The sequence below is a fragment of the Heterocephalus glaber genome, unplaced genomic scaffold (assembly GCF_053883595.1).
Source record: "Heterocephalus glaber isolate CG9 unplaced genomic scaffold, H.glaber_assembly_v1.0 deba00000818, whole genome shotgun sequence".
In the NCBI taxonomy this organism is placed as follows: domain Eukaryota; kingdom Metazoa; phylum Chordata; class Mammalia; order Rodentia; family Bathyergidae; genus Heterocephalus; species Heterocephalus glaber.
In genome coordinates, this window is record NW_028258164.1 from 19,267,765 (window position 1) to 19,294,684 (window position 26,920).

Here is a 26,920-nt window from a genome sequence, read left to right on the forward strand (position 1 = left end):
GGTTCTGTTTCTTCACCACTCAACACATTTCTAACAACAAGCAGGAAGAACAGTTTCAAAGGTCATTTTACTTCTACCTACAGGAAGTGTTAACATCTGAAACTTGTGATAACTACACTATTCTCTCTTCTTATTGAAGAAACCATTAGCACATCTATGAACCATGGAGTTTAATTAAGAAACCAACACCAACACCCAAAGACAAACAGGGGCTAGTCAGGAGTACCAGGACACCGACCCCACATGAAAGGTCAGGGCCAATTCTTACACTACAAAGAAGAGCCACGCTTTCTGCCAGACCATCACCTGTCCCACACTAGGAGTTAACAGTCACCCTTTGAGCTTGTCTTCCTGGCATGAGGAGAGGTGCTCAGTAGCTTCACAGCTCTAAACCTCTTGTCATTTTCATTTGTGATAGCTCTTACTCCATCGTTTCCTCATCTTTAAATGAGGAGGTCCTAGAAAATGACAGGTTTTTTTTTTTTGTTTTTTTAACAGTGGCAAAGCTTATTCAAGAAAGTAAGACTGGGGGAGTACTGGCTCTGCAGAGCAGCTTGGGCAGAGTAGAAAGAGGATAAAAGCCAAAATCAAAGTACACGCTGCATCTGGGAAACTCAGCATGGGCTATCGTGGAAAGTTACAATAGCCATTTTTTTGAGACAGGATCTCGGTATATAGTTCAGACTGGCCTTGAACTCACTATGTAGATTTGGCTGGCCTCGAATTGGCAGTGACCCTCCTGCCTTCCAAGTACTGGGATTACGGGTGTGCACCACTATGCCTGGTGACAGGTTTTATTTTGATTTTAGCATATGTGCTGCCGAAGTGAGCACGACAAGTTTTATTCTGAAAGTCAAAGACTCAGCAGGCAAAACAGCAACACAACCCCAAGTTTCTCTAGCTAACTTAAGATGATATCTTCTTCCCCTCAGAGGTCAGAGATGAACTCTGGCCACGTTAACAACAACCCCCAAGGCTAACAGCCACTGTGTATGTCGGATGTGAACTGTGGTGGTTCTGTCATGAACTCTGTTAACAGCTTCTGCATTATATCCTGAACTCGGGGTCAAAAACAGCCCTGTGGTATGTGGGACCCGAACTCTGATGGTGTTCACAGCAGCCCTTGTAATATGTTGGTTGCCTCGCTGACCATGATAAACAACAGTGGGCATGTAGTTACTTTTCAAGCTGTCGCAGCCTCTGCCGCAGCTCCTGAGTGGCAATGGGCAGAGATATGTCTGAGGCGATACTAGGTGTGGGCTCTTTGATGGAGGTGTGGCTTGGTGAGGTCAGGAGGCTGGAGGTGCCTCTGCCCAGGTCATGCTGGGCTGGAGGGCCGGCCTCTGAGGGCTGGGCCTTCTCTTCTGCACCAGGCTTCTCTATGGCCCCGATGATGGGTGTGGAAGGAGCTGTGCTGCTGCCACTGGTGGCTGGAGATGCAGACACCTGAGACTTGACAGGCATTTTCCTCCCTTCTTTGGAAATGGAGGGTCGTTTCACTTGAGCTGAATGTTGGTGGTTTGGAGGCCTTTCTTGCATTTCGAGATGGAGCACCTAGAGGTGGAAACAAACACTGAAACCAGTGACACTGGCAACATCCTGATACTTGAGTGGCTCTAGCTGTATTTATCTACAAGTAGTTATTTAAAACTTGGCTCAAAACATTAAAAAAAAATCCAGTAGTATCTGTTCAGCTATTCTATTAAAATAATGCCATATTACAAAAAGTTTAGAAAAAGGTTAAGTAATCAAAATATTGCTTCTCAATATAAGCACTATTTCGTGTGTTCCTTTATCCTCCTCCATTTACACATATTCCTACTCAGGTGAGAGACAATGTTCTCCCTGCAGAAGCCCGCTGAGTTACAAGTCCTTGACAGAAGCCTAAATCCCTTGCTTTACAGAAAGGTTTGCACCAGGAACCCCCAGAGGAAGGAAGAACGTCCTGAAGCCCTGCTATCCAGCAGGATTCCCCCATGTGTGAGGTGGTGCCAGTCAAGCGGGACAGCCACACCCCCAGTCTGGAGCAGCAGGCAAGTAGGGCTGGGCCATGACCCTGACCAGAGTCTACACTTGGCCTACAGAGACGGCCTGGGGACTTTCTCTGCTTCTGAAATAAAGCAGCGGTAAACCTCTTTACATTCTGTGGCTCCCTATATTCTGCAGGATTAGCAAAAGTCAGATGTCAGGAAACAGGAATACTAGTTCAAAGGCCAGTAGGGATGATGGCTTGGGGATGCCACAGTCCTTTCTAAAAGACTGTGTCAATAACCAGAGTCCTGGCCAGTACAAGGAGACCATTTCCACCGCACCCTCAGCAGACTGAGTCCATGTAGGTTCCACCCACTGCAGGATTTTATTAAATTCTCTCCCCTGAGCAACAACACTACTGCGGCTATGGTCTTTGCCATCGCAGCACTGCCCAGGCCTATGGCACCATCCACCACACAGACCAGCCTAGGAGCAGCACTCCAGTGGCCCCTTCTCCTCCCACCCAGACCAGTTTCCTGTGAGGCTGAGGGCCAGATGGTACCCTGAGGGCAATCTTCATCTTCAAAGTGCTGTTGGGCCCTGAGTTGCTGAGTTGGAAGCGCTGGTTCACAGTCATGTCCTCACTCGTCAGCAGCTGACTGAGTGAGATCCTCAGGCTCCCCAGACTGCACTGGTGCTGCTCATCTTTGACCTGCAGAATTCAGGTTAGAAAATACACTTAGCTCAGGGGGAAAGGTGCAGAAACTACAGAACATGTAGAAAAGTACAAAAATTCTCTTTTAAGAAATATGATTAAAACGAGTAACTGATAATTTGAAATAGGAAGAAAAGGTCCAAAGGGGTAGGGGAAGTGGGAGGGGAAGGGGAAAGGAAAGAAGGGAAAGGAAAAATTATGAGAAAAGGAAAAAATGGAAACAAAGTCTTTGTAAATAGGGAAGGGTGGAGGGGGTGAAGGGAGCACAGGGAATGGGGAAAAAATAAGAACCAAGATACATCATGTGCAGGTACAAGCACCCAATGAGAAATGTAAACCTACTGTATAACTAAAATGTACCAACAAAAGAATTGAAGCAAAAAAAAAAGAAAAGAAATATTCTTAATGGGTGTGGTGGAACACGCCTGTAATCCCAGCACTTAGAAGGCTGAGGCAAGAGGACTGCCAGGAGTTTGAGAGGGCAGCCTAGAATATACAGTGAGAACCTGTCTCAAAAAACCAAAAAAAAAAAAGAAAAAAGAAAAAATTCCCTAGGCCCAATGGCCTCATTGTTTCACTGCTGAATTCCACCACACATTTAAAGAAGTAGTACTACTACTCAAAGTTTCCCCAAAAATTGAAGAAGTAACACTTATTTTATGAGACCAGAATTACTCTTATACTAAAGCCAGGCAAAGACACTACAAGAAAAGAAAACCACAGACCAGTATTCCTCATGAATACAGATGCAAAAGTCCTCAACGCAGCCCTAATAAACCAAATCCCACAGCATATGAGGGTTACACAGCATGACCAAGAGTGGCTGGTGTTTGGAATGGTGAGATGGCTCAGTCACAATAAGGAGACAGATCAGTGTAACCCATTACATTGGTTAAATGAGGAAATAACTCACATAGTCATCTTTTTTCTTAAATTCTTTTATTGGTACATTTTAGGTATACAACACAATTACATTTCTCATTGGGAATTGTACCTTTATATAACGCATCTTGGTTCTTATTTTTTCCCCATTCCTAGCCCTCCCTTCACCCCCTCCACCCTTCCCTATTTACAAAGACTTTATTTCCATTTTTTCCATTTCTCATCATTTTTCCTTTCCCTTCTTTCCTTTCCCCTGCCCCTCCCACTACCCCTACCCCTTTGCCCCTTTTCTTCCTATTTCACATCACATAGTCATCTTAATTGATGCAGAAAAAAGCATTTAACAAAATTTATACTTTCAAATAATGACAACACTCTTGGCAAACTAGGAATAGGAGAAAACCAAAATAAAAAGTATGATCAGAAAATTTAAAAAAATATATTCGTAAAAGAATCCAAAAGATATTTTGGCCATATTCTTCATCCCCAGCTGGGGACTAAACTCAAGGAGCTACATTCCTAACCCTTTTTAAATAATTTAAGACAGGGTCTTGCTAGGGTGCCCAATCTGACCTTGAAGTCACCATCCTCCTGCCTCAGCCTCCCCAGTTGCTGGCATTACAGACATGTGCCACCACACCTGGCTCCAGCCATGTTTTTTAATGTTTCCATAAACGACCAACATATCAGACAACTTTCTCAGCAAGACAAAACACTGTCACAAGCAAAATGTCCGTCACATGTGTCTGACATTTGCTCATGACAAAACCATAATGAGCACAACAAAGAATACCACATTCTATTAATTTGTTATAAGAAATCTGAGCTAGGAGGTAACGGTCTACAGAAATCTGAAGACTGGAAGGAAACGTCAGTGAAAATGGAATTAAAAGACATATGTAGGGCCGGGGATTTAGCTCAGTGGTTCTGGCGCCTGCCTCGCAAGTGCAAGGTCCCGAGTTCGATCCCCCATACCAAAAAAAAAAAAAAGACATACATAGCGATGTGTGAAGTTTCTACTGGTGACATTTATGAGGCAGGCGGCGGAACCACTGAGCTAAATCCCCAGCATATTGGTGACATTTATGGACAAAATGCATTTCTAAGTACTTTTAAGCCATCTCTATTCAAAGTTTACATGGCTGTTTCAAACATTTATAATATTTGCTTTAAATGCATGGTAATTTATCATGAATAACAGTAACCCTCATTCAGCCCTGGCTCTGTAAAATGAAGCATTCCCATCATGTTGTACAAAAGTATGATCAAATAAAGTAAGAACTGTGGAGCTTTCAAAGCTCAGAGAAGCTGACACAACTCCACAGAAAAATCTAAAATCCTGACTTATTTCTTTCAAAACTATAATCAGCCAGGCATGATGGTGCACACCTATAATCCCAGCACTTGGAGGCTGAAGCAGGAAGATTGCCGAGAGTTTGAGACCAGCCCGGGATAGTGAATTCAAGGGCAGCCTGGAATACATGAGACCCTGTCTCAAAAACGAAACAAAACAAGGCCCGAGGATATATATATGGGTAATTTTAAATGAAATAACTATGATATAGTATTCATAGAAAATCAAGTTATTTTTAAAATTCAAGATCTAGTAAGTACAGATTATTTTAAGAATTTATGAAGGAGGCCCGGCATGGTGGTACATGCCTATAATATCAGCACTAGGGAGTCTGAGGCCAGCCTAGGCTACATAGTGAGCTCAAGGCCAGTCTAAATATAAACTATACAGTGAGACCCTGTCTCAATCAACCAATCAATAATCAATAAATAGAATTTATGAAGAAAAAATTATCTAGGTAAAATAAAATGATTTTGAACAAAATAAGACATAAAGATATAGAACAACAAACAATGACCCAGGGCATAGCTGTCAACAGCTGGGCTATCCAGCCCTCATGGCCCTTGCTGTTCACATCTGTTTAAAGACGTCCTGGATGCATGGGGCAAAAACATACTGAAAGGAAAAACAAATGGAGTCACAGAAATGGACACACATTCAAGCTCCAAGCTTTCAATCCCTGACACAGCAGATAGATAGGAAAACCAGGACGAGACAGAGGACCTGGGCAGTACTGCCACCACCCAACATGGCAATGGATGTCCACAGAGCATGTGTGTGACAGCAGGAGGCACTTTGGGTAGATTTGGGCAGGAACCAAGAGGGACAACACCAGGCCATAAAACTAGTCTCAAATGAAAAGGACTCAAGTTATATCAAGTGTGTTCTCTGAACACTATGTGCTGAAATTAAAACTAGAGCTAGGGCCAGGGATTTAGCTCAGTGGTTTTGGTGCCTGCCTCACACACGCAAGGTTCTGAGTTCAATCCCCGGTACAAAAAGAAAGAAAAGGAAAGGAAGGAAAGGAAAGAAAGGAAGGAAGGAAGGAAGGAAAGAAAGAAAAGAAAGAAAAGAACGAATGAAAGAAAGAAAACAAACTAGAGATCTAAAAACATCCCCAAACACTGAGAAGTGAAATAACAGTTCTTTAAGTAAATAACTCATGAATCAAGAAAAATCAAAGAGGAAATTATTAAGGAAATAATAAATCAAAAAAGGAACTATCAAAAGGAATACAAATGAAACCACAAGAAGTCAAAATGTAGCTAAAGCAGAATTTAAACAGAACTATATCTAGCTGGGCATTGTGGTGCAGGCTTCTAATCCCAGCACTCCAAAAAGGATGAGCCAGGAGAATGGCTATGAGTTCAAGGCCAGCCTGAACTACATAGTGAGACCTTGTTTCCAAAAACAAAACAAAAATCAATAAACTTCTTGCCAGACTCAGTAGGAAGAGCAAGCCTCAGGGGCACACCTCTGGCACTAAAGAACAGTCCTACCAAAGAAGGTCAGCAACTTGAAGGAAATGAATGAATTCCCTGGATGGCAAAAATAACAAAACCCATCAGGAAGAAATAGATAACCTATAGCTCTATGTATGTATTGATAGAATTGAAACACCTTCTTACAAAGAAAACTACAGGCTACTAAGTACATAAGACAAACTATTCAGATTCTAAACAAATCTTTCCAGAATCCAAGAGGAGGTGACACTCAATTCACCATGCCAGCATTATCATGATACCAAACTAGAAAAAGACACCGCAAGAAAACAGAATTACAAAAAAACAAAAACAAAAAAATCCAGAATTACACAGTAGCCTTTATAACTAAGATCCCAAAAATGTTAACGATCATAACCAAGTAAGGCTTATTCCTGAATAAAGGTTTGCTAGCAAGATTTTCAAATGCTAACCTTGAAAACCAAAACAGTTTTTAAGTTTATTTAACATTTGAGAACCAACAATGTTTTCACCAGAGTTACAAACATGAAAAACCATATAAAGATCTTTATCACTTTTAGTGACATTCAACACTCATTCATTATTACAAATGGGAAGGATTAGAAACTTCTCAACCAAGACAGAAGGCACCTAGTGCAGGGGCCAGGGTCCTCTCACACCAGCCCTGCACCCTGCCAGGCTGAGCAGAGCGAGAGAAGTCATGAAAAGTAAGTGAAGGCATCCAGATGAGAATGAAAAGTATGAGTGTGATTACTAGCAGACAGCATGACTGTCCCCATGCAAAATTCTAAGATACTTACAGCTAGAACTAAGAAGCAAGTTTAGCATGGTTTTGAGATCATATCAATACATGAAAATCAAATGTCATTATATCCTTGTTAAGAGAAAAATGGCATTTCCAGTATTGCTAAAAAGTATGAAAACACCTGGAGATAAGCAAAGATGTATGTGATGTATAGTGTACATTAAAAAGTATAAAACATTAATGAGAGAAGTTAAACACCTATATAAATGGAATACAATGTTTCTATAGATTGAAAGAGTCCACTCCCACCATAGTTTTAATGAAGTTCTCATCAAAATTTTAGCAGACTTTATGTAGAAACTGACAATCTGATACTAAAACTCATATCGAAATGCAGACTTAGACAACCTAAGAGAACCATTAAAAGTAACAAAGTTCTGGGCCAGGGATTTCCCCAGTGGTTTCGCCACCTGCTGTGCAAGCACAAGGACCTCAGTTCGATCCCCGGTACCCAAAAAACCCCCAAACAAACAAAGTTCCAGCTACTCAAGTGACTGAGGCCGCCAGGAGTTTAGCTCAGTGGCACTGTGCCTGCCTTGCAACTGCAAGGTCCTGAGTTTCATCCCTGATACAAAAAGAAAAAAAAAAGAGAGGGGGCAGTAGGATTATAAGGCTGGGAGTATAGCTCAGTGCTAGAGAACTTGCCTAGCATGAGGCCCTGGGTTCCATTCTCAGCACCACAAGCACACAAGCATGAAAACAAAGTCTGATGCTTGCATCATTTGAGTCTAGGATCTGTGCACAGAGCACCAGTGATGAAGACCAAGGTCCTGACACAGGTCAGAGGTGCAGGACAGGGGGGCAGAAGGCTCTTCAGAAGCAGACCCTCACTTGGGGGCCCTGCATCGCCATGGTCACCAAGCTCATTAAACAGAATCAGCTCTTCAACAAGCACTGCTGAACAATGGGACAGCTATATCTACCTGAGAAAAAAAGAAAAGAACCATGACCCTTCCTTCTTCCTGTAAAGGAAAACTCACTGAACATAGAGCTAAGTGTAAAGTTAGAAATATAACCTCCAGAAGACACAGAGGACAAAGGCTCAGAAGCCAATGGTGGCAAATATTTCTTAAATAGGACACAAAGAGGATAAACTAAAAAAAGAAAAGGGCGATAAACTGAACTGTGTCAAATTGTAAACTTCAGCTTTTCCAAACATATTTTTTGTTGTTTGTTTTGTTTTTGTGATGCTGGGGCTTGAAGCCAGGGAACACTGAGCTACAATCACCAGCCTTTTTTTTTATTTTAAGACAGGGTTTTCCTAAGTGGCCCAGACAGGCTTTGAACTTGGGATCCTCCTGTCCTAGCCTCCTGAGTAGCTGGGATGACAGATGTGTGCTTCCATGCTGAATTCCTAAAACACTTGTAAAATGGAAAATCAAGCAGAAAATTACTGTAGAAAATATATCCAAAAAAATGCTTTTTCTAGGATATATATATATATATATATATTGGTACCGGGGATCGAACTCGGGTGCTTGAGCTTGGGCAGCAGGCATTGAAACCACTAAGCTAAATCCCCGGCCCAAGGATATATTAATCTTATAATCTTATTAATCTTGTATTAAGTAGATAAGTAACCTAACTCTCCAAAATAGGCAAAGGAATTGAAGACACTTCCCTATAGTGAAGACACAGATGGCCAATAAACATGTGAAAAGATGCCCACATCATTAGTTATCACACTGAGACCACGAGATGTTGCTGTTGCCCTCATGGATGAGGACACATGCCCAGTGGACAGTCGCAACAGCAGAGAGCACAGAACTGACATGCTCTGTTTCTCTCCCATGTACACATATTGGTGATGCAGTTTATTTTATAAAGTACGCACAGTGAAAGATGAACAATAAACAAATGAACAACTTTTAACAATATGGTGCAATAAAAGTGATGTGAGGCTGGGGATTTAGCTCAGTAGTGCCGCCGCCTGCCTCGCAAGTGCAAGGTCCTGAGTTCGATCTCTGGTACCATTAAAAAAAAAAAAGGAATTTGAATGTGGTCTCTCATGTGCTCTCAAAATTAGTCTCCCTGTGCCAGGTGTGGTGGCGCATGCCTACGCCAGCACTCAGGAGGCTGAGGAAGATTAAAGTTCAAGGCCAGCCTGAACCACATAGGAAGACCCTCTCTCTCTCTCACACACACACATACAGATACACACACAGAGCCAATGTCTCATTGTACTGTATTCTGTTTGCTTGTGATGTGGCCCACAGTTCAGACTGGAACCGACCATGGCTAAGAGAGGCTGCAGGTCAGGGCTGCTGTACTTCTCACCCACTAATTGGAATCTTGGCAAGGTGTACAGAAGGCACTACTGTCATGCACTTTGATGGAGTGTCCAGCAGCACTTCCACTTTAGGGACAACCGGTCAAGGTATGGAGAAGCTAAACATGCACCAACCAGTCTGCTCCTAGGCATCTGCCCAGCCTATGGAATGGAGGGACACGTCCACACAAAGACTGAATACTCACAGCAGAGCGATTTGGGATAGATCTAGGCAGGAAGAACCTAACCTTTATCAAGCTTTTACTGACAAGTGAATAGATAAGCCAATTATGGCACATCCATCCCATGGAATACTACCCAGCAATTAAAAAAGGACAAGCTACTCATACCTGAAACAACACAATAATTACATGAAACAGTGCACACGAAGAGCACAAACTATAAAATTCTATTTATATAAAATTCCAGGAAATGAGAACAGTGATTTACAGTGGTGTAATAAAAGGCAGATCACCTGTGTTTAGGGAGAGGTGTGTGGAGGTGTATGGGGTACAGAGGAAACTGTTTTGGAGGATATGTTATCTTGATTCTGCTGATGGGCCCATTAATGTGTGTATGTAGGTCATAATCCATCAGACTGTACACTTTAAATATTGGTAGTTTATTGTAGGTCAATTATATTTCAACACACCAGTGAAAAGGCACAAATAACATACCTCAACCTCAAGATCTTGCCGTTTGGGGTTGTGAATGAAGAAGGTGAAGTTTTCCTCCCACACAGGTTCATTGGTTTTATACCGAATCTGGAAGAAATATATCAGTATCATCTCTGTGACATTTTCTGTAGCAAAGGGCTACTTACTCATTAAAAGTGTTCCACAGCATAGTATGACTTTAATTAAACTGTAAGACGTATTTCCTGAGTATGTGCCCTTCTATCAGTAAGTGTGGAAGGTATTCAAAATTGTGAGGTGATCCAAAGCTTCTGAGTTTGTTGGGGAAGTCAGTGTGCCGTGACAGAGACTTCACCTGCTCAGTGGCCTCAGTGCTTGGCCCACCACCACACATGGCCTCTTTAAAGGGTTAACCATTAAATGTAAACAATGGCTTGTAACTGAATCAATTCTGAAATGCTTTCTCTTGAATCCAGAGAAACATTTTATATACTGCAGTAGCAATATCATCTTTCTGCATGTATGTGTGTGTGTAGTACTGAGGATTGAACTATATCCTTTGCAGTGAACTATATCCCCAGCGCTTTAAAGAAACTTCTTATTTTGACACTGGGTCTCACTAAGTAGCTAAGTTGTCCAGGCTTGGCTCAAACTTAGAATCCTCCTGCTGCACTTCCTAAAATTCTGGGATTACAGGCATGTGCCACTATGCTTGGCTCCTTAATTCTTGAAGCTAGCTGCATTTGTTGAATTTTATGCACTGCTGCTTTAATATTTATCTTTAAATACTTATGCAGTGCACCAAAGAAACTTGGGGAATTATCTCCATGAAATCAAGGAAAAGCATATTTGCATGGTTTTTTCAGTGCTCTTAAAAGACAATATATCAACAACTTAAGGGGTCAGCTATCTGAAATGACTGTTTTAAGGGTAAAAAAATAAAAACAGAAAAAGCAAAGGTCTCGATGCCTAATCCGCCACAAAACTGAACACTGTTTCCTCTGCTGGTGACAGGGATAAATGTGAGTATGTGAAAACATTCTCACAAAACCAGTTAAATATCAGCATCTTACCTTACTCTCCTGAGCCTTGTGACCAACTGACATTTGGACAAGAGGATTTGGGTTGCTGTTTATTTTCTTCCCTGACTATTCAAAAACAAACACAAAAACAGACAAAATAAATAGGTACATTCTGGAAACACATTTTACTAAAAATGACACTTTGGGCTGATATTAAGACTCATTTTTATTTACCTCTGATACTTCAGATACAGAGAATAAATATATGGGAACAACTTAACTGGAAAATAACTGCTGGAAAATAATAACTGGAAAATAATTGCTAAGCACATTTGGACCCATAACTTTCTACTATGAAACAAATTTTAAAAATTCTATTTGCCTATAACTTTTTTTCGTTTCTGGTTTTTTGTTGTTGTTGTTTTTTTGGTTTTTTTGGTACTGGGGATCAAACTTGGGACCTCGCGCTTGCCAGGCAGGCAGTGGAACCACTGAGCTAAATCCCCAGCCCTGTTTCTGTTTTTTTTTTGAGACAGGGTCTCACATAGTTCAGGCTGGCCTTGAATTTGCAGTGATCCTCCTGCCTCAGCCTCTCGAGTGCTGGGATTACAGGCGTGCACCACCATACCCGGCTTTCTTTTTTTTTTTGATGGAGTCTCACTCTCTTGCCCAAGCTGGTCTCAAACTCCTGGATTCAATCTTCTTGGCTCAGCCTCCCGAGTAGCCAGAACTACAGGCATATGCCACTATGCTGAGCTACATGTTTTGTTTTGTTTTTTTTCAGTGCTTGGGATTGAACCAAGAGTTTGTGTAAAGTTACATTCCAAGCCCCTTTTAAATTTCTTTTTTTTTTTTTTGTACCGGGGATTGAACTCGGGTCCTTGCACTTGCGCAGCAGGTGGCGAAACCACTGAGCGAAATCCCTGGCCCTAAATTTCTTTATTTTGAGACAAGGCCTCGCTAAATTGGTAGGATAGGCTCAAACTTGCCATCCTCTTGCCTCAGCTTCCTAGGGTGCGGGCATTACAGGTGTGCACCACCACGCCCAGATTGCATTCTATTTTAAAAAGTTACAGTGTGTTATTTTGAAGCAAGTTACTTTGGGAAAATTGAATCTTTAAGAACTCTTTAATGTTAGAGTTTTCAGAACTTATTTACTAGACTAACAAAACGTACAAAGTGTAGTAAAGAGAAACTGAAAAACATGGAAAAAGACAAAAGTAAAAGAACAGTGATTCAGAATACTTCTCCAGCTGGAGTAATAAAATGCTATAAAGTTTCAGATGCGTGGTTTGCATTTTTAATCTAGAACCCTCCTTTCAAACATAAGCAGCTATCAGACATCAAATCTTGCTTAACAGCTGCTAATTTTGATGAGAAGAGACTTCTGTTTAGAATTGCATTAATTTAAGCCAATTAAAATTTCAGAATAAGAATAGCAAGAAGCATTCTTTAGTACAAATAGCCAATGGAAGAAAACATAATAAAACAAAACAGATACGTGACATGAGGTTTATTTACAACTTAGCCCCACAAGAAGGTGTAGTTAAAAATCTGTTAGTGGAAATTAATTAGAAGATCACAAAATGTTTTTTAGTTAAATAATTTTAGAGTCAATCCTCAACACTGCAGCAATGACAGAAATAGGTGTCAAAATCATATGAGTATTGGAAAAGTATTACTAGCCCAAACCTACTGTGATAATCTATTTCTGGTTCATCTTTTTGATGTGAATGAATTCTGCAAAATGAAATAAATACTGTTAAAAAATATCCAAGGCCATAGACCACTGTGGCAAAAATACTAATTTTCCCCTTGAATTCATTTTTTTTCTCTTCCTTTGATGTTGGAACCCTAAATTTTAGCTGTGAATAAAGTTCCACTGCCACCATGCCCTGCAGTCAGCATGGAGTACCGAGTCCTGGCCCTGAAGAAGGGCTTCCGCCCTGCCTGCCCCATTCCAGGTTGGGAGTGCAGACAGCATTGCAGAGCCACAGCCACATACTCCTGTCTTGCTTAACTCACTGCACCTGTGAGTATGTGCTTGGTTTTGGGCATTCTGCAGTAATGAGACAGTTCTCATCACTTTAACCAATTTATTTTGCTTTTATACCTACACGGACATGACAAGGTAAAAATCTGTTTATCCTAACTCTAAAGCTCTCAGTAAACACTATCAAATGTAGCTGGCACTTTATAATCTTTCTCCATCCTTCCTTCCTCCTTTCCTTTCTTTCCTTTTCTCCTTTGTGGTGCTGGGGATTGAACTCAGAGCTTTTGCACTGAGCTATATCCTCAGCCTGACCCCTCTCCCCTGCAAACCCCTGCTTTTAATTTTTTATTTTGAAGTAGGGTCTCACTAAGTCACTAAATTGCCCAGGATGGGCTTGAACTTGTGATCCTCTTGTCTCAACTTCCCAAAATGTTGGGATTACAGGCATGTGCCACCAAACCTAGCTTTATAAATGTTTTAGTGGTACAGAAAATAATGGTATACCTTAAAATGGATGACTTTAGATTATATAAAGTTAAACCACTAAGTTTTCTAGCATGACATAATTTTCAAAATGTATCAGCACAAGTCAAAGGCACAAATTATAATGAAACTTTCAAGTCAGATTGTCTTGAATTTAAATCTCAGCTCTTTACCTCTCCATTAGTGGGACATACATGTTTTGTCACCTGCACTTGTGTTTCCATCTATAAAAGGGGCACGATACAATTTCCAGAATTTCAGTGTTAGGCTTCAATGAGCCAATGCAGTAACATGACAATTATAATATATCTATATTCCTGCCTAAAGCACTTTTATTTGTGTTATTTTAATTTTCTCAGTAGTCCCACGGAGAAGATAGGACTTCCGCTCTATAAAACCACAGAGTGAATGAAGCGTTCCCAGTGGGCACTCGGCAGAGCAGTCCAACTTCAGAGCCTTCTGTCTTGACACTGCTCTCACTGGCAGTTGTCAGAGAGCAAAGGATGGCACCGGCCGAGTGCTGGCCAAGTCCGCCAGCTCCAGCAGTGCAGGTGCAGGCCCTGTGCCTGCTGTCAAGCGCTCACAGGCTCAACCCAAGGATGGAAGAGGGCTAAAGCACAGCACAGGAGGAAGCAATCCTTTCCCTACTTCCTTCACCGTTCTAGGGGATACTGTTAAAAACTCCTGTTTCTCTAGGAATTTTCTTAACATAATTACATTTAAAATCCCTTCCCCCAAATATTTAATCCTAAAATGTTCAGAGAAATTAGAGGAAAAAAATAGTAAGACATTTTCAAGTCATAGAAAATTTTCGATAATTTAATCAGAGAAGGCACACTAATGTTGTGTTTTAGGTAGTGGAGCTGAGTTTTCAATATACCTCATTTAATCAGATTTAAAGTTCTGGAATGATCCATCACCTGAACCCGCAGTATCAAAGCTGTCAGGCTGACTTGGAGAGGCCGCTACTCAACATACTGGAAGAGGTGACTTCTTACACGTGTATTCATGGTTTGCAAGGTGTATCTTTATATCACAGATCACCATTTCACAAACTCAAATCCAAATAAGGCCAAGAGGAAAGAATCTGACTTATCATATTGCAGCTTTACAAAATTCATCTTCAGAATCAATGTAAATTTTAAGCATCAATTCTTGGATAAATAATAAGTGGGAAGTTTCCCACCAGATAAGAAGTTACTGTGTCAGGGTGGGAAGGGTCTGCCACACGTGTGAGTGTTAGACACCATCTCTTTCAGTATGTCTGGACTGACTGCGACCTCAAGGGAGCACTGCATTTACCTTGAATGCTCTCTGAATCGCAGCCTTCTTCAAGACACCGGGGTTAATGTCTAATGGGTTAGTCTTTCAGGTCAGAAGAAAATGAATACACCAAGGGTTAATAAAACATGCAATGAGGAGTTTATGTAAGGTTAATGACATGAAAACTTATGAGAATAAACCAAAACAATTAAACAAAATTTCCAAGAATTACAAAAGCAACCATCAAATTCTTTATGCCCAAGATCTTATCTTAGAGTGAACCTTTAATCTAGAAACATCCAAACACATTTCCTTCTGTTCAATAACCCCTTTCTCCCTGCCACCCTTATCCTTTGGGATTTGAAAAATGCAGGAATGAGGCTTTAGGAAAGGGCTCTGTTTATTGCCCTTTGCTGAGTAAACCCCCGAAAAAGCATCACAACTGGAGGTCTTACATGCTGCACACTTCCGGCCTAGGAGCTGTCACTCTCAAGGGTCAGATGTCACAGGTGCCTTTTCCTGAAGCTCACCCTAGGCAGGTACAGCTGAGCTGAACGTGCTTGTTCTTCTAACATGCATCAAACACAGGGAAACAAGGAAGGCAGTGTACTGGGGGGAAGGTGTGTGTAGCGAGCCAAGTGAGGCCAGAGAGCTGCACAGCCTGGAGTGAGACGGACCTGGACCCCGAAAGGCTCTGGGCTCAGGTCAGAGGCTCAGAAGGCAGGCACCCTGCACCCTAGCCTCTCATCATCAATAGGGCAGCAATATACAACTGCATTGTTATCTTTAAGGTAGGTACTACGAACACCTCTCCTCTCAGGAAAATTACACATACAGCATTATGAGCCTGTGAACTTGATAAGGTGACAGTTCACTGACCCTGTAGCTGAATCTCTAATCTCAGTGCACTCTGTGTTGTTCATGTCTCTTGGTCTGGAAGGTTTAATGAGGCGCATGTGCAGGGCCCTCAAAGCCCTGCCTGGCTATTGCAAAGTGCTCTGAAGCAGGAGTTACTACACAAGTCCACAGTTCTAATACTGCCACCACAGCCAGAGAACATCTTCACTGTTCATGCCTGAAGGTCAAGTACAGACTTCATCAGAAGAAGTATGAGAGCAAAGATCTAAGCACCTACATTCTGAAGAGGTCATTTCTAAGTACAGGGGAAAGTCCTGCTATTTTGCTTTTTCATTTGGGGATCTGGGAGGAGTGGAAACTGAAGGTGTCTGTGTAGGTGGGAAGTAAGACAGCCGCCATGGGTGGGGAGCCATCTAAAACTTTACTGGTGGAGCCAGGCCTCCACCTGCCAGAAAGGGCTGAGAAAACTGATCTGACTTTATTCTGGAAACTGGCAGGTAACAAGAAAGTGCTGATATCTATTTCACAGAACATTTTATGTGCTTCATATATTCCAATCATAAAGTGCAGTGTGATTTTGATAATTCAGGAGGAAAGTTAATTTTGAGAATCTAGCAGTGTCATAGGCTACATATATCAAAGTGATTTGAAAATCTGACATAAAGTCAGAACTATTTCCTTTCCCCAAAGGAAGCAGTTGTAGACTGGGAAAAGTGATTTAGAAAAGCTACTGGGGAGAGGCTATCAGAATTTACAGCAGAGCCATCTTGTCATCGTACTAGTTTATGATGACATTTTCTATGAAGAAATACAGAAGGAGAAAATCATTTTCTTAAAAAATGATAGCATATGTTGTATTACACACCACTGCCTTGCTTAAAGAGGTGCAAGGGGACAGAACCTAGGAGGTCTGGTCTCCACTTGCTAGTGGTGTAACTGATAGCTCACTTACTCTCCTGTGTCTTGAATCTCCTCAGCTATAAAATGGGGCAAAGTACCTTTTCCATTCCTTCTTTTTAGAAATATACAAACAGACTGACAGTGATTGCAGAAAGCCTTTGGAAACAGAAATGAAAACTCCAAAATCGCTGGGCATGGTGGTTCATGCCTATAATCCCAGCAGATGGGAGGCTGAGCCAGTTCAAGGTCATCCTGGGCTGCATAGTGAGTCTAAGGCCAGCCTGGACTACATAGCGAGACCCTGTCTCAAAAAACAAACAAACAAAAAAACAAAAAAGAAAAAGAAAACTCCGTATCTGTAGAGCACCATCACTAGTACATTCAATGGGCAAATGGACTTTGGGAATCTCAGTAATTATTGAAGTAAACCTGAAGAGTGACTTTCTAGACTAAAGAGTAAGTCTGGGATCCCTAGAACCCCAGAGCAAGTGAGACCAGCCACCAACTGAGAACACCCAGCAGAGGTCCAGGAATAAAGGTTCTAAACATGGTCATGGGGAACAGAACATGTTCCTAGTAAAATCAGAGTAAACAGTGCTCCGTGGTCCACTTCAGGAAGTGAAGTTCCCATAAAGCAAGCTGGATCATGAGTGCAATGTGGTTTCTGCTGCTCTAGAGTCTGTGGTTAAGTCACCTGGGAGAAGGCAGGCTCTCACCAGGATGGTGACTCCTGTCCTATTATGACTGTGCCTCAGTGATTAGAGGGCATTGGATGGCTCGGGCTAAAAGAGGTCTAACACTGCTGTGTTAAGTCAGGAGAAAAATGCAGGCTCAGGAAAGTGTCATGAAAGCTAACAAAAAGATATTTACATCTCACAATGAGATGAACTACAAGAAAATCAATGTTAACATTATGTCTTCTTTCTTCTTCAGAGGAAATTTTACTATTTTCTGGGCCAGTAGCAGCTGTGGAATCTCAAGTTAGTTCACCTCAGGTCAGATGCACTCCCTAATGTTACAACAGTTGCAGTGTTATATTTTACAAAACTGGCAGAGTGAACACACGTAACTGAGACCATGCAAGGAAATGCGCACAGCATGCACACCATTCCACATGAGCAGACTGCACAAAGTTCCAGGCCACACTCTCGCAGTTTCCACCCAAGAAAAGAAGGAACGCTGGAGGACTCACAAATAGTGCTCTATAGACTGAGGTAGTATTTTCACAAAATACTAGTCCCGATGCTCGCCTCTCTTTTAAGTAGCCACACCCAAAGTTTCCCTCGTAGATACTCTTAGGAAAGTGGAGATGGGAGGAGAAAGCAAAGAATGGTGGATTGTGGTCAATGCACGTGCACCAAAGCACAGGAAATTGGGTGCAGAGGCAGAGTCAAAGGATCCTGCTGTAGGGACCGACAGGGACTGACACCCACACCCAACAGGGCAGTGGCTCTGCTGGATCCTTTGCCTCTGATGGCCATAGCACACTTCATGCACAAAGTGCCCTTGTAAAAGAGGGTCAGTACATTCACTTTGCTTCTTATTGCTATGTGGCATTACTCAAATTTCAATTCATTGTGACAAAATACTTCTACCGAATGGCCAAATCCTGTCCTGCAAGTTCACCAACTCTGTTTTCTATATCCTAAAATAGACAATAAATTCACTTCCATCAGGCACTATAAAACATTATAATATTACAATATTTTGAAACAAACATTACTGTGATCAAAAGCAGAAAGTCCTAATGTATGAGAAATTCTGTTAGAAAGGTTAAATAATAATTAGGTGACTTTTCCCAATTTGAAATTAGAGCAGAAAAACAGTTTAATTAAAAGACTGGCCAAAGGTTAATGTAAATTCTTTAAGAAAAATGTAAGAATTTAAGAAGTCAAAATTGGTCAAGAAGCCTTATTGAAAGAAAGAATACAATTATAAACATATTACATAAATAAAAAGTTTGATTATGTCCTCCTAACATGAAAAAAATTAATGCTCAGTCATATTTTAATTATTAGCCTTAAGTAAAATGTACTGATGCACAAAGCATGCTTATTTCATTTTGGAGCAAAACCCAAATAAATCAATAACTTTCAAAACTTGAAAGCTGCTAAATGAAACAATTTCATGACCCATAAATAAATGGTAAGTGGAACTGTAATGGATGAAACAATTTTCATTCAAGACTAGGATATAGTGTTGAAAAAGGCAAATCAAGTGATTTACGGCCTTCTTGTCTGGAAACTCTTTATTCACAAACACGCTCATGTGGATGGACACGTGTGATGCAGAAGAATTATGCAATAGACTATCTTAAGGACAGAATCTCATAATGACAGCAGTATTCCTTTTATAAGTTTTGTTTTCTGTTTTTTTGAGACACGGTCTCATTATGTAGTTCAGGCTGGCCTCGAACTCTCAGTGATCCTCCAGCTTCAGTGTCCTGAGTGCTGGGATTATAAGTGTGTGCTACCATGCCTGGCCTGGTAGCAGTATTCTTTCTTTCAACAAAAGTAGCCATTACCACAGTGAAATAAATAATCAGTACTTGGTGAAAAAGAATATAAGCACTCAAAAAAATTATTAGATAATGTAACACAGTGATGACAACATTGCCATACAGAATGGGGTTTAAAGTACCACAGTGGAAGATCACACTATTCTGACATGATCGAAACAACAGATTTGCCTTCTCCAAGGTTGGAGCTATTATCTATAAAACTGTATTTTATAGGGTTTTTTTTTCTAAGAGCAAAACAATTCTGATGCAAACAAACAAAAGCATATATTTTCCGGTTATAAAACATTATTTTGACAGTAGATTACTCAGATGTCATGTCTTTTTGTTCTGCTAGAGTACTCTGACACCTGAGGACTCTGCACACTTGTTCAGCGGCATCACCATGAAATCACCATGACAACCTGACGGCCCAGGAACTGCCAGGACATAGCAGCTCATGCAATAGCATCCACCTACAACCTAGCTACAGTTAGGATGAGTTTGTAGTTTGTAATCAGAATTGCTTCATTTTATTCTCATTCCAACTAGAGAAAACTACCACCTTTAGGCAATTAAATTTTAGTAACTAGAGATAAAAATCATGTACAAAGAGAATGCCAACTTATGTCTTTTTGCTGCTGTGTTTGCAGTGGAAGTGCAGTGAAAACACAGCCAGACAAGACTCATTGAGGTGACTCATGGAAGCTGAACAAAGCAGTGCTTCCCAAGCAAGATCTGCTGCCAGGAGAAATGAGCTACCATTGTTACCTACCGGAAGGTTCCTTGCTGAATCCAAATATAAGATCAGCAGTGCAGAAGAAAGACCATCATTGGCTTGATCTTTGTCAGCTCTGATGTTTGTCAGCACCTACGGGGGGAAAAAGCCTTAGTGGGCATATGTTCACATGACAGTATGCTATTTCTATCTGACTGTATTATTTCCACTGTGCTCAAGAAACAAGAAAAGTAATGAATGAACCATCCAATTTATACAACAGACGGAGAATCGAAACAGTAAATGTCTTTTAGATGACAAGAGTATTACAACTCAACTAAAAGGAGCACTCAGGTGACTTGTGGCTCTCCCAATCCCTACACTGAGCAAGCACAAAATTTGAAGATCTCATAAAATAGGTGTAATGACCTCTATTTTTCATTTTATAAAATTCTGTCATGATAGCCAGGAATAATGGTTCACATGTGTAATCCAGCATTCTGACTCGGGCAAGTGCATCACAAGTTTGAGCCTAGTCTAGGCAACTTAGTAAGACCTTGCCTCAAAATCAAATATCAGGGCTGGGGATTTAGCTCAGTGGTTTTGCTGCCTGCTGCGCAAGCGCAAGGACCTGAGTTTGATCCCTGGTACCAAAAAAAAAAAAAAAAAAAAAAAAAAAATCAAATATCAAAAATAAGAGGGCTGGGCCAAGGATTTAGCCGCACCTCCCATGCAAGGTCCTGAGTTCGATCCCTGGTACCGCCAAAAAAATTTAAAAATAAAGAAATGGGCTTGGGATATAGCTCAGTATGAAGCTATATCCTGGGTGCAATCCCCAGCAGTGAAAGAAAAATAAACTTGTTATCTTTATCCCAACACGACACTGACTTATAACACAATAATCAAAACTACTGGTATAATTTTAAAAAATCAAATAGCAACACAATCTGAGACATATCCCAGGGGTCAGAAAGGCTGGCCCGCGAGCAGACACTGTGAGTACCTTGTCAAGATATGAGGCATCCGGCAGCAAGGTGAGCCACTCTAGCTTCAGGTGGAGCTTTCCTCTGGGAACCTCATCCAGAGTGAACCACTGAGGAGAAAATGGAGAAGCTCAGAAGTTCTGAATCAAAACTTCACATTATCTCTACAAATGTTCCAAGTTCTCACTGCAAGCAGCGAAAGTTCTCAACAATGGCTGTAATGAACATGCCACATGCGCTGAATGCTGGTGACCTGCTGCTTCCAGATGACAGGGAGGGCTGGGGCTGGCCAAAAAGCACTCTTAGGCTTTGCATGCATCAGTGTGTTGAAATGAACAAAGCCCGGGAGAAGTAATAAGCACAAACCCCACTGCTTTGAATATAGGATTCCAACGTTCCCAGTGCTGTCCAGGCCTAGGAAAGCCTTCTGCACATGGATGCACATGGAATTTAGAGGCCAAGAGATATACAACACTCATCCCTAAACACTGAGTATCAGTATTGAATAAGTTAACATATTTGTATCATTCATCACTATAAGCCAATTAATAAAATAATATATAGTTGGGGCCTGTGATTTAGCTCAGTGGTTCTGCCGCCTGCCTCGCAAGCGCAAGGACCCGAGTTCGATCCCCAGTACCAAAAAAATAAAATAAAATAAAATAAAAAATAAATAAAATAATATATAGTAGTTTCATCTTAAAAACCACAAAACAATTAATCAAAGAAGGCCCCCAAACACTCAGTGGTGAAAAGAGTACCACAGGCCAGGCTTTATCTATTCTGTCCAATGTTGTGCTCAGTGTCTAGCACCCAACAGGTGCACAAGAACATGTGACATATGGGTGCTGAGCACAAAACATGCAGCTCTAGAAATAGCAGTGTCAACACTGATTAGGCTAGTTAGGCTTCACTTACTGAAATCTTACCTTTTAGAAGCCTCTATAAATTTTTCCTTTTATGTTTTATTCTGATAGCAATATCCCTGCTTAGGGTGGTATCTTCTTGCTGTAAATGCTCACTGTATTTACAGATATCTTTTAAAGTCTTACTGGACTATGCTATGTCTGCTATGAATTCCTACTACCATGGAAACTGCCCTATGCATGGGTCTCTGGCAGCCTATGCTTACCTCCTTCCTGTAGGGCGCAGTTTGTCTGCAATGACATCAGTCTTGTAACCAGAGCTTCTAGCATATGGTAGGTAGGACTCCTAAATTTCTTTTTACTTTGCTATACTAAAGGCCTATACTATTCTTAATATTTGTGAACAAAATGCTGTTCCTATAGTATTAGCTAAGACCCCTGCACTGGGTGGATGGGTGGCAGCAGTGATCTACAACTCCTTTGCTTATTAAATAAACCAAACGCAGAACTTACTTCATCTAAAAGGCGCTCCTTTTCAACTTCAGTAAGATCAATCATAAGACTACAGGAATAACAACACAGAAAGTTTAGAACATAAGACACTCACTTCTTACAACTAAAATAATCTTAAACATTTGTCTATGAAAAAGTACTCTAGAAATGCAACAAAATTCTATATAATTTATCAGGAAATAGGCTATTTTCCCCCAAAAAAGTTCCCTCCAGCTTATGGCCCAAAGTGTCAGGAGAAGCAGGGACAAAAGCAGGATTGGGTTTCTGTGAGGTCAGAATACCCAGTTTGACCCAGCTGAAGCCAGAGCTATAATAAACTAGTCTTCTTCACAGTGTATTTCACACCAGGAATGTTTAACAATATTTCAGCCTATCTTCCACATTCTCCTTGGTATTGCCATTCACCACTGGACTCGGTTACCCACATACCGAATCCAAACTCCCGCTCCTCTGCAGCCTTGCTCAAGCCTCACACAGGCAAGTCCAAGAGGAAACCTGCTCTAGTTCTCCTAAACAGTCCCACTCTAAGTCAGGGATGGAACCAGCTCCACAGGAGCCAGAGTGACTATGATGGAAGATTACACCTGTGCTTCTCTTCAGCAAGTCCTGCGCTCTGTGCAACTACCTGGATCTTGCTGGACCAGGGGTCATCAGGCCCCAGCTGGTCTGTAGTCTGCAACCCACACGGTGACTGTGCTATGACGATGTTGATCTGCGCTCATCCTCTCCAAACTGCTCCTGGCTATGCTGTTGCATTTACAGTCATGGACTCTGTAGCTAAAACATGCGACTCTGGACGAGGCACAAATCTCTACGGAGTCATGCTTTCTTATGCTCTTTTGACCACAATTAATTCAGTTAAATAGTAAAGATTAGGTTGAGGTGTACCTTTCAAAACTCATTTTTCTTCAGCTCTATTAGTTGTTCAACTGAAGTAAACAAATCAAAATTTATTCTCCCAATGTGGCAGCACAATGTAAATTACTATATTCACACAAACTAAAAAAGCTTAAAAACCTATTTCTACAATCTAGGACACGTCTGTGAACTCCCTGTACCAGGGCAGGCTCTGCACATGGCAAGTGCATGGCTGTGTTTGACAGATTCTAACTGCCTTTGTGAAGCCCCTGGGTAGTGGTCATTGTGACAGACAACCAAGCTAGAAATCTGTCTTCTCTTCAGTGTAGTATTTTAGGAATTAAAAATGTTTTAAGAAATCTAAGTGAAACAAAGGTTATATCTAAGAACATTTAAAAATGTACGCATCTAAATAAACTTTTAAACTCATATTCGTTAGTGTGATTAACAGCAGAGTGCTCCTGTGCTTTCCCAACACCACAGGGCTTTCTTCACCTTCCTAAGAAGTCATCTTTGTCTGGATCTTCATCAAAAAGCTCAATTTCCAATTCTTGTCCGGGGTGCTCATAGACTAAGGCCTGAAAAAAAAATCAACGGTGAGTAGTTACTAAATTTTTACTAATACAGTCATCTATTAAGTATGATGATTACAGCAAATACACGTACTTCTTTTACATGTATTTTTCTCCAGCAACAAAGTTTTTTAAAGCACTTAAAATTTTTTATTGTCAAACCACACTTGGTAACTGAGTCATCCGAAATACCTGCCATATAGGAACAGTCTACTGAGCCTGTTTCTAGGCATCTGAATTACATCTCAATGGGTCAAGTATAATGCCCCCAAACCAGGCCAAAGACATTACCCACAGTCTCCCTATGGCCTGGGAAAAGCGAAGACAAAGGACACACTGCCTGAACCCTGACATAGCTCCACTCAAGACAGAAGCCCCGCATAACTGCAAGTTACTCATTTACCACTCAGAACACAGGGAACTGGCAAGACCTAGGCTGAGCAAGGATGGAAGACAGGAGCTGAAGGGGCATGCACTGTTCTGAGGGACAATCTTGTCCTTTAAAAACCTGTGCCTTGGAAAAAAGAAACTCTCTACACTGTTGGTGGGAATATAAACTAGTACAACCACGATGGAAATCAGTGTGAAGATTCCTTAAAAAGACTAAAATTAGAAATTCCATTGACCCAGCTATTCCCCTTCTGGGTACCTTCCCAAAAGAATTAAGAACATCATATTACAGTGACACGTGGGTGCCCATGTTTATAGCAGCATAATTCATAAGAGTTAAAGCTTGGAAGTGGCCTATACGTACATAAACAGATGAATGAAGAAAATGTGGTATTTACACACAATGGAGTACTACTCTGCCAGTACCAGAAGGATAAATGAGTCATTTGTATGAAAATGGATGTACCTTGAAACCATCTTAAGTGAAATAAATCAGACACACAAGCCCAAAGATTGCAATTTCCCTTGTATGAGAAACACAAAGCATAAAGAGCAAACTAAAAGACAGGTAACAGGAAGCAGGGAAATAGAGCTTCCTTAAAGGGGATGAGGATCAAGAGGTGGAGGAGAAAAGGGGATGAAAAAAAGAAATTAAGATAGGTTGTGTATATGTACTGACTCCCCACAAGCAATGTAAAAATTATGTACTACAAACATATACTAATAATAGATCTGAAAAGAAAGAAAAAAAGCCATGCATTCTGATCCAGTGACTTAATGGTGAGGAGCTACAAGTGAAGAAAAGCACATGTGCATCACTCTCGCACAGTGCTGTGCACGCTGCGCTGAGTAACGGGCCTCCCCAGTAGCTCCTCTGGTGGGGAGGCCATTGAACATCTCGTGGGGCTCTGGTCACTGAGACGAAGGATGGACAGTAAATGTGAAATTCACAAAGCAGTGCAATCTCAGTTCTGCATGCGTCTGTGGATTAGTGACCACATCAAACACTTCATAATTAGGAAAAGAAATGCCATTTATATTATGAAAAATATTTTGTCAACTATTCATCTTGATAGCAATATATATAATAAGGTTTACAAATCTCATGTGTTCATATAATAAGAATGTTACATGGTAGGGAGAAAAGGTACAATATCTTTTAGAAGATGGGAAATTAAAGCAAAGAAAACTGAAATGATGACCTAAATCCATGGCATTCCTGTGGGATAAGCCTGGAACTAAAAGCTGATATCCCCATGCAGTGGACCACCTACCTCGTACACCTCGTTCCACTTTGGACTGAGGCTCTCTTTGATGACCTTGCTTTGGAAGATTTGGTTGCCCACACGGATAATTCCATAGGGGTCTGATTTTCCCTTGACCAGGCCCTTGAGATAAGTATCTTTACCCTGAAGATCCTGAGCTTCAATGAAATGTATCCTCAGAACACCCTGAAAGAAGGGCAAACATTTAGACCACTCAGAGACTCATGTATGGTGGATGGGAGATAGCTGTGCACCCAACCCTGTCCTAGGAACTGTGGGGTTGAGGAAAAGACTTTTCTCTCAAGCAGTATGTGTCCCAGCAGGGACAGTATCAGTGTGACAGGTCAGGAGATGAGCACTAGGAAAGATCATAGCATCTGTGTGATGCTGACTAGACCGGAGAACAGACACCTTAGCAGAGACAGAGGCAGCCACATGGATACCCATGGAAGGGGACATGCAGAGAATGAGTCATGTGACATCCCGGAGCCCATGACATAGGGAACACTGAGCACAGAGGTCCCAGAGTGGCAGTGTGCTCGGCTCCAGAAAGCCATGACACAAGTGGCTGACAGCCCAAGTGGATGTCTAAACAGTCCCACAATCTGGTCCTCAGTAATGGTAGCTTCGTGGTATGACGTGTCAGGCCTGCTACTCAGTGCTTGATATGCAGTTACTGTATATCAAGTTTTTGCAACAGCTCTGTGAAATAGTGTCCAGAGATCTGTTTTATAGAGAAAACTAAAACATGTATTACTCATTAACTTTAAAAATAAGTCCTTCTTCTGAAATAAAAGAAACATTCACTCCTACTGTCAAGACAAACAAAGGTGGTAGAGTTCAGCAGGTTAGCATTCTACCCCTCAAACTAAAAAAAAATTAGCACAGGAAGACTAGCATCCCTACAGGTGAACATACTTAAAGCTGGGTGTGTTGGACCATACCTCTAATCTCAGCTACTTGGGAGGCTGAGGCAGCAGGATTGCAAATTCAAGGCTAGTGTGGGCAATGTAGTGAGACCTTGCCTCAAAATTATTAAAAAATTTTTTAAAAAATATATATATTTATATATACATACTAAAAATGTAAGAGAGAGCTGGGGATATAGCACAATGGTAGAATGGTTGCCTAGCATATGTGAAGCCATAGGTTCAATCCCTAGCACCACACAAATAAATAAGCCTAAGTCTGTAATCTTAGCACCCTTGAGGATGACTGAGGTAGCAGAATCTCAAATTTGGAGCCCAGCCCAAGCAACCTAGTAACTCGGTGAGACCCTGTCTGGGGGGAAAAATGTTTTTAAAAGGGCTAGGTATATAGCTCAATGTGAAGGGCCTAGGTTCAATCTTCAGCACTAAAATAAATAAATAAATAAATAAATGTTCTTCTTGTTTATATATATGTATTTTTTCTTAAGTTCTTTTACTGGTACATTTTATATTTTTGTGTGAGTAAAGGTCAGATGATCTGGCTATATATATCTTTCAACAATGTTGGCTTTTAAGCCCCTAGAGTTATGGGTGGCTGGATCCAGTGCTCACTGTACTAAGGGCACAGAAGGCCCACATGACAAAGGTGCATGAAGTTTCCTACCTGTGAGGGGAGCCCTGCATCCTCAGGATGAGACTCCTGAGTTAAGGAAAAA

At 41.2% G+C, this 26,920-nt stretch overlaps 1 protein-coding gene across 7 annotated transcripts in view; it reads right to left on the bottom strand.

Moving 5' to 3' along the window:
• Positions 1 to 26,920, bottom strand: part of Esyt2 (extended synaptotagmin 2) — a 103,318-nt gene that overhangs the window by 16,220 nt on the left and 60,178 nt on the right. For 4 of the 7 annotated variants that reach the window (XM_013078036.3, XM_087207723.1, XM_087207722.1 and 1 more), the window contains 11 exons: positions 25,285 to 25,461; positions 23,544 to 23,626; positions 22,191 to 22,239; positions 20,832 to 20,921; positions 19,886 to 19,981; positions 17,806 to 17,907; positions 14,895 to 14,957; positions 11,168 to 11,242; positions 10,137 to 10,223; positions 2,534 to 2,683; positions 1,181 to 1,554 (listed from right to left, as the gene is read on the bottom strand). In XM_013078036.3, the coding sequence (XP_012933490.2) occupies positions 1,181 to 1,554; positions 2,534 to 2,683; positions 10,137 to 10,223; positions 11,168 to 11,242; positions 14,895 to 14,957; positions 17,806 to 17,907; positions 19,886 to 19,981; positions 20,832 to 20,921; positions 22,191 to 22,239; positions 23,544 to 23,626; positions 25,285 to 25,461 (1,346 nt within the window). The remainder of the gene's footprint in view (positions 1 to 1,180; positions 1,555 to 2,533; positions 2,684 to 10,136; positions 10,224 to 11,167; positions 11,243 to 14,894; positions 14,958 to 17,805; positions 17,908 to 19,885; positions 19,982 to 20,831; positions 20,922 to 22,190; positions 22,240 to 23,543; positions 23,627 to 25,284; positions 25,462 to 26,920) is intronic. The other 3 variants (XM_004860316.4, XM_021240950.2, XM_004860317.4) reach the window with 3 other exon arrangements.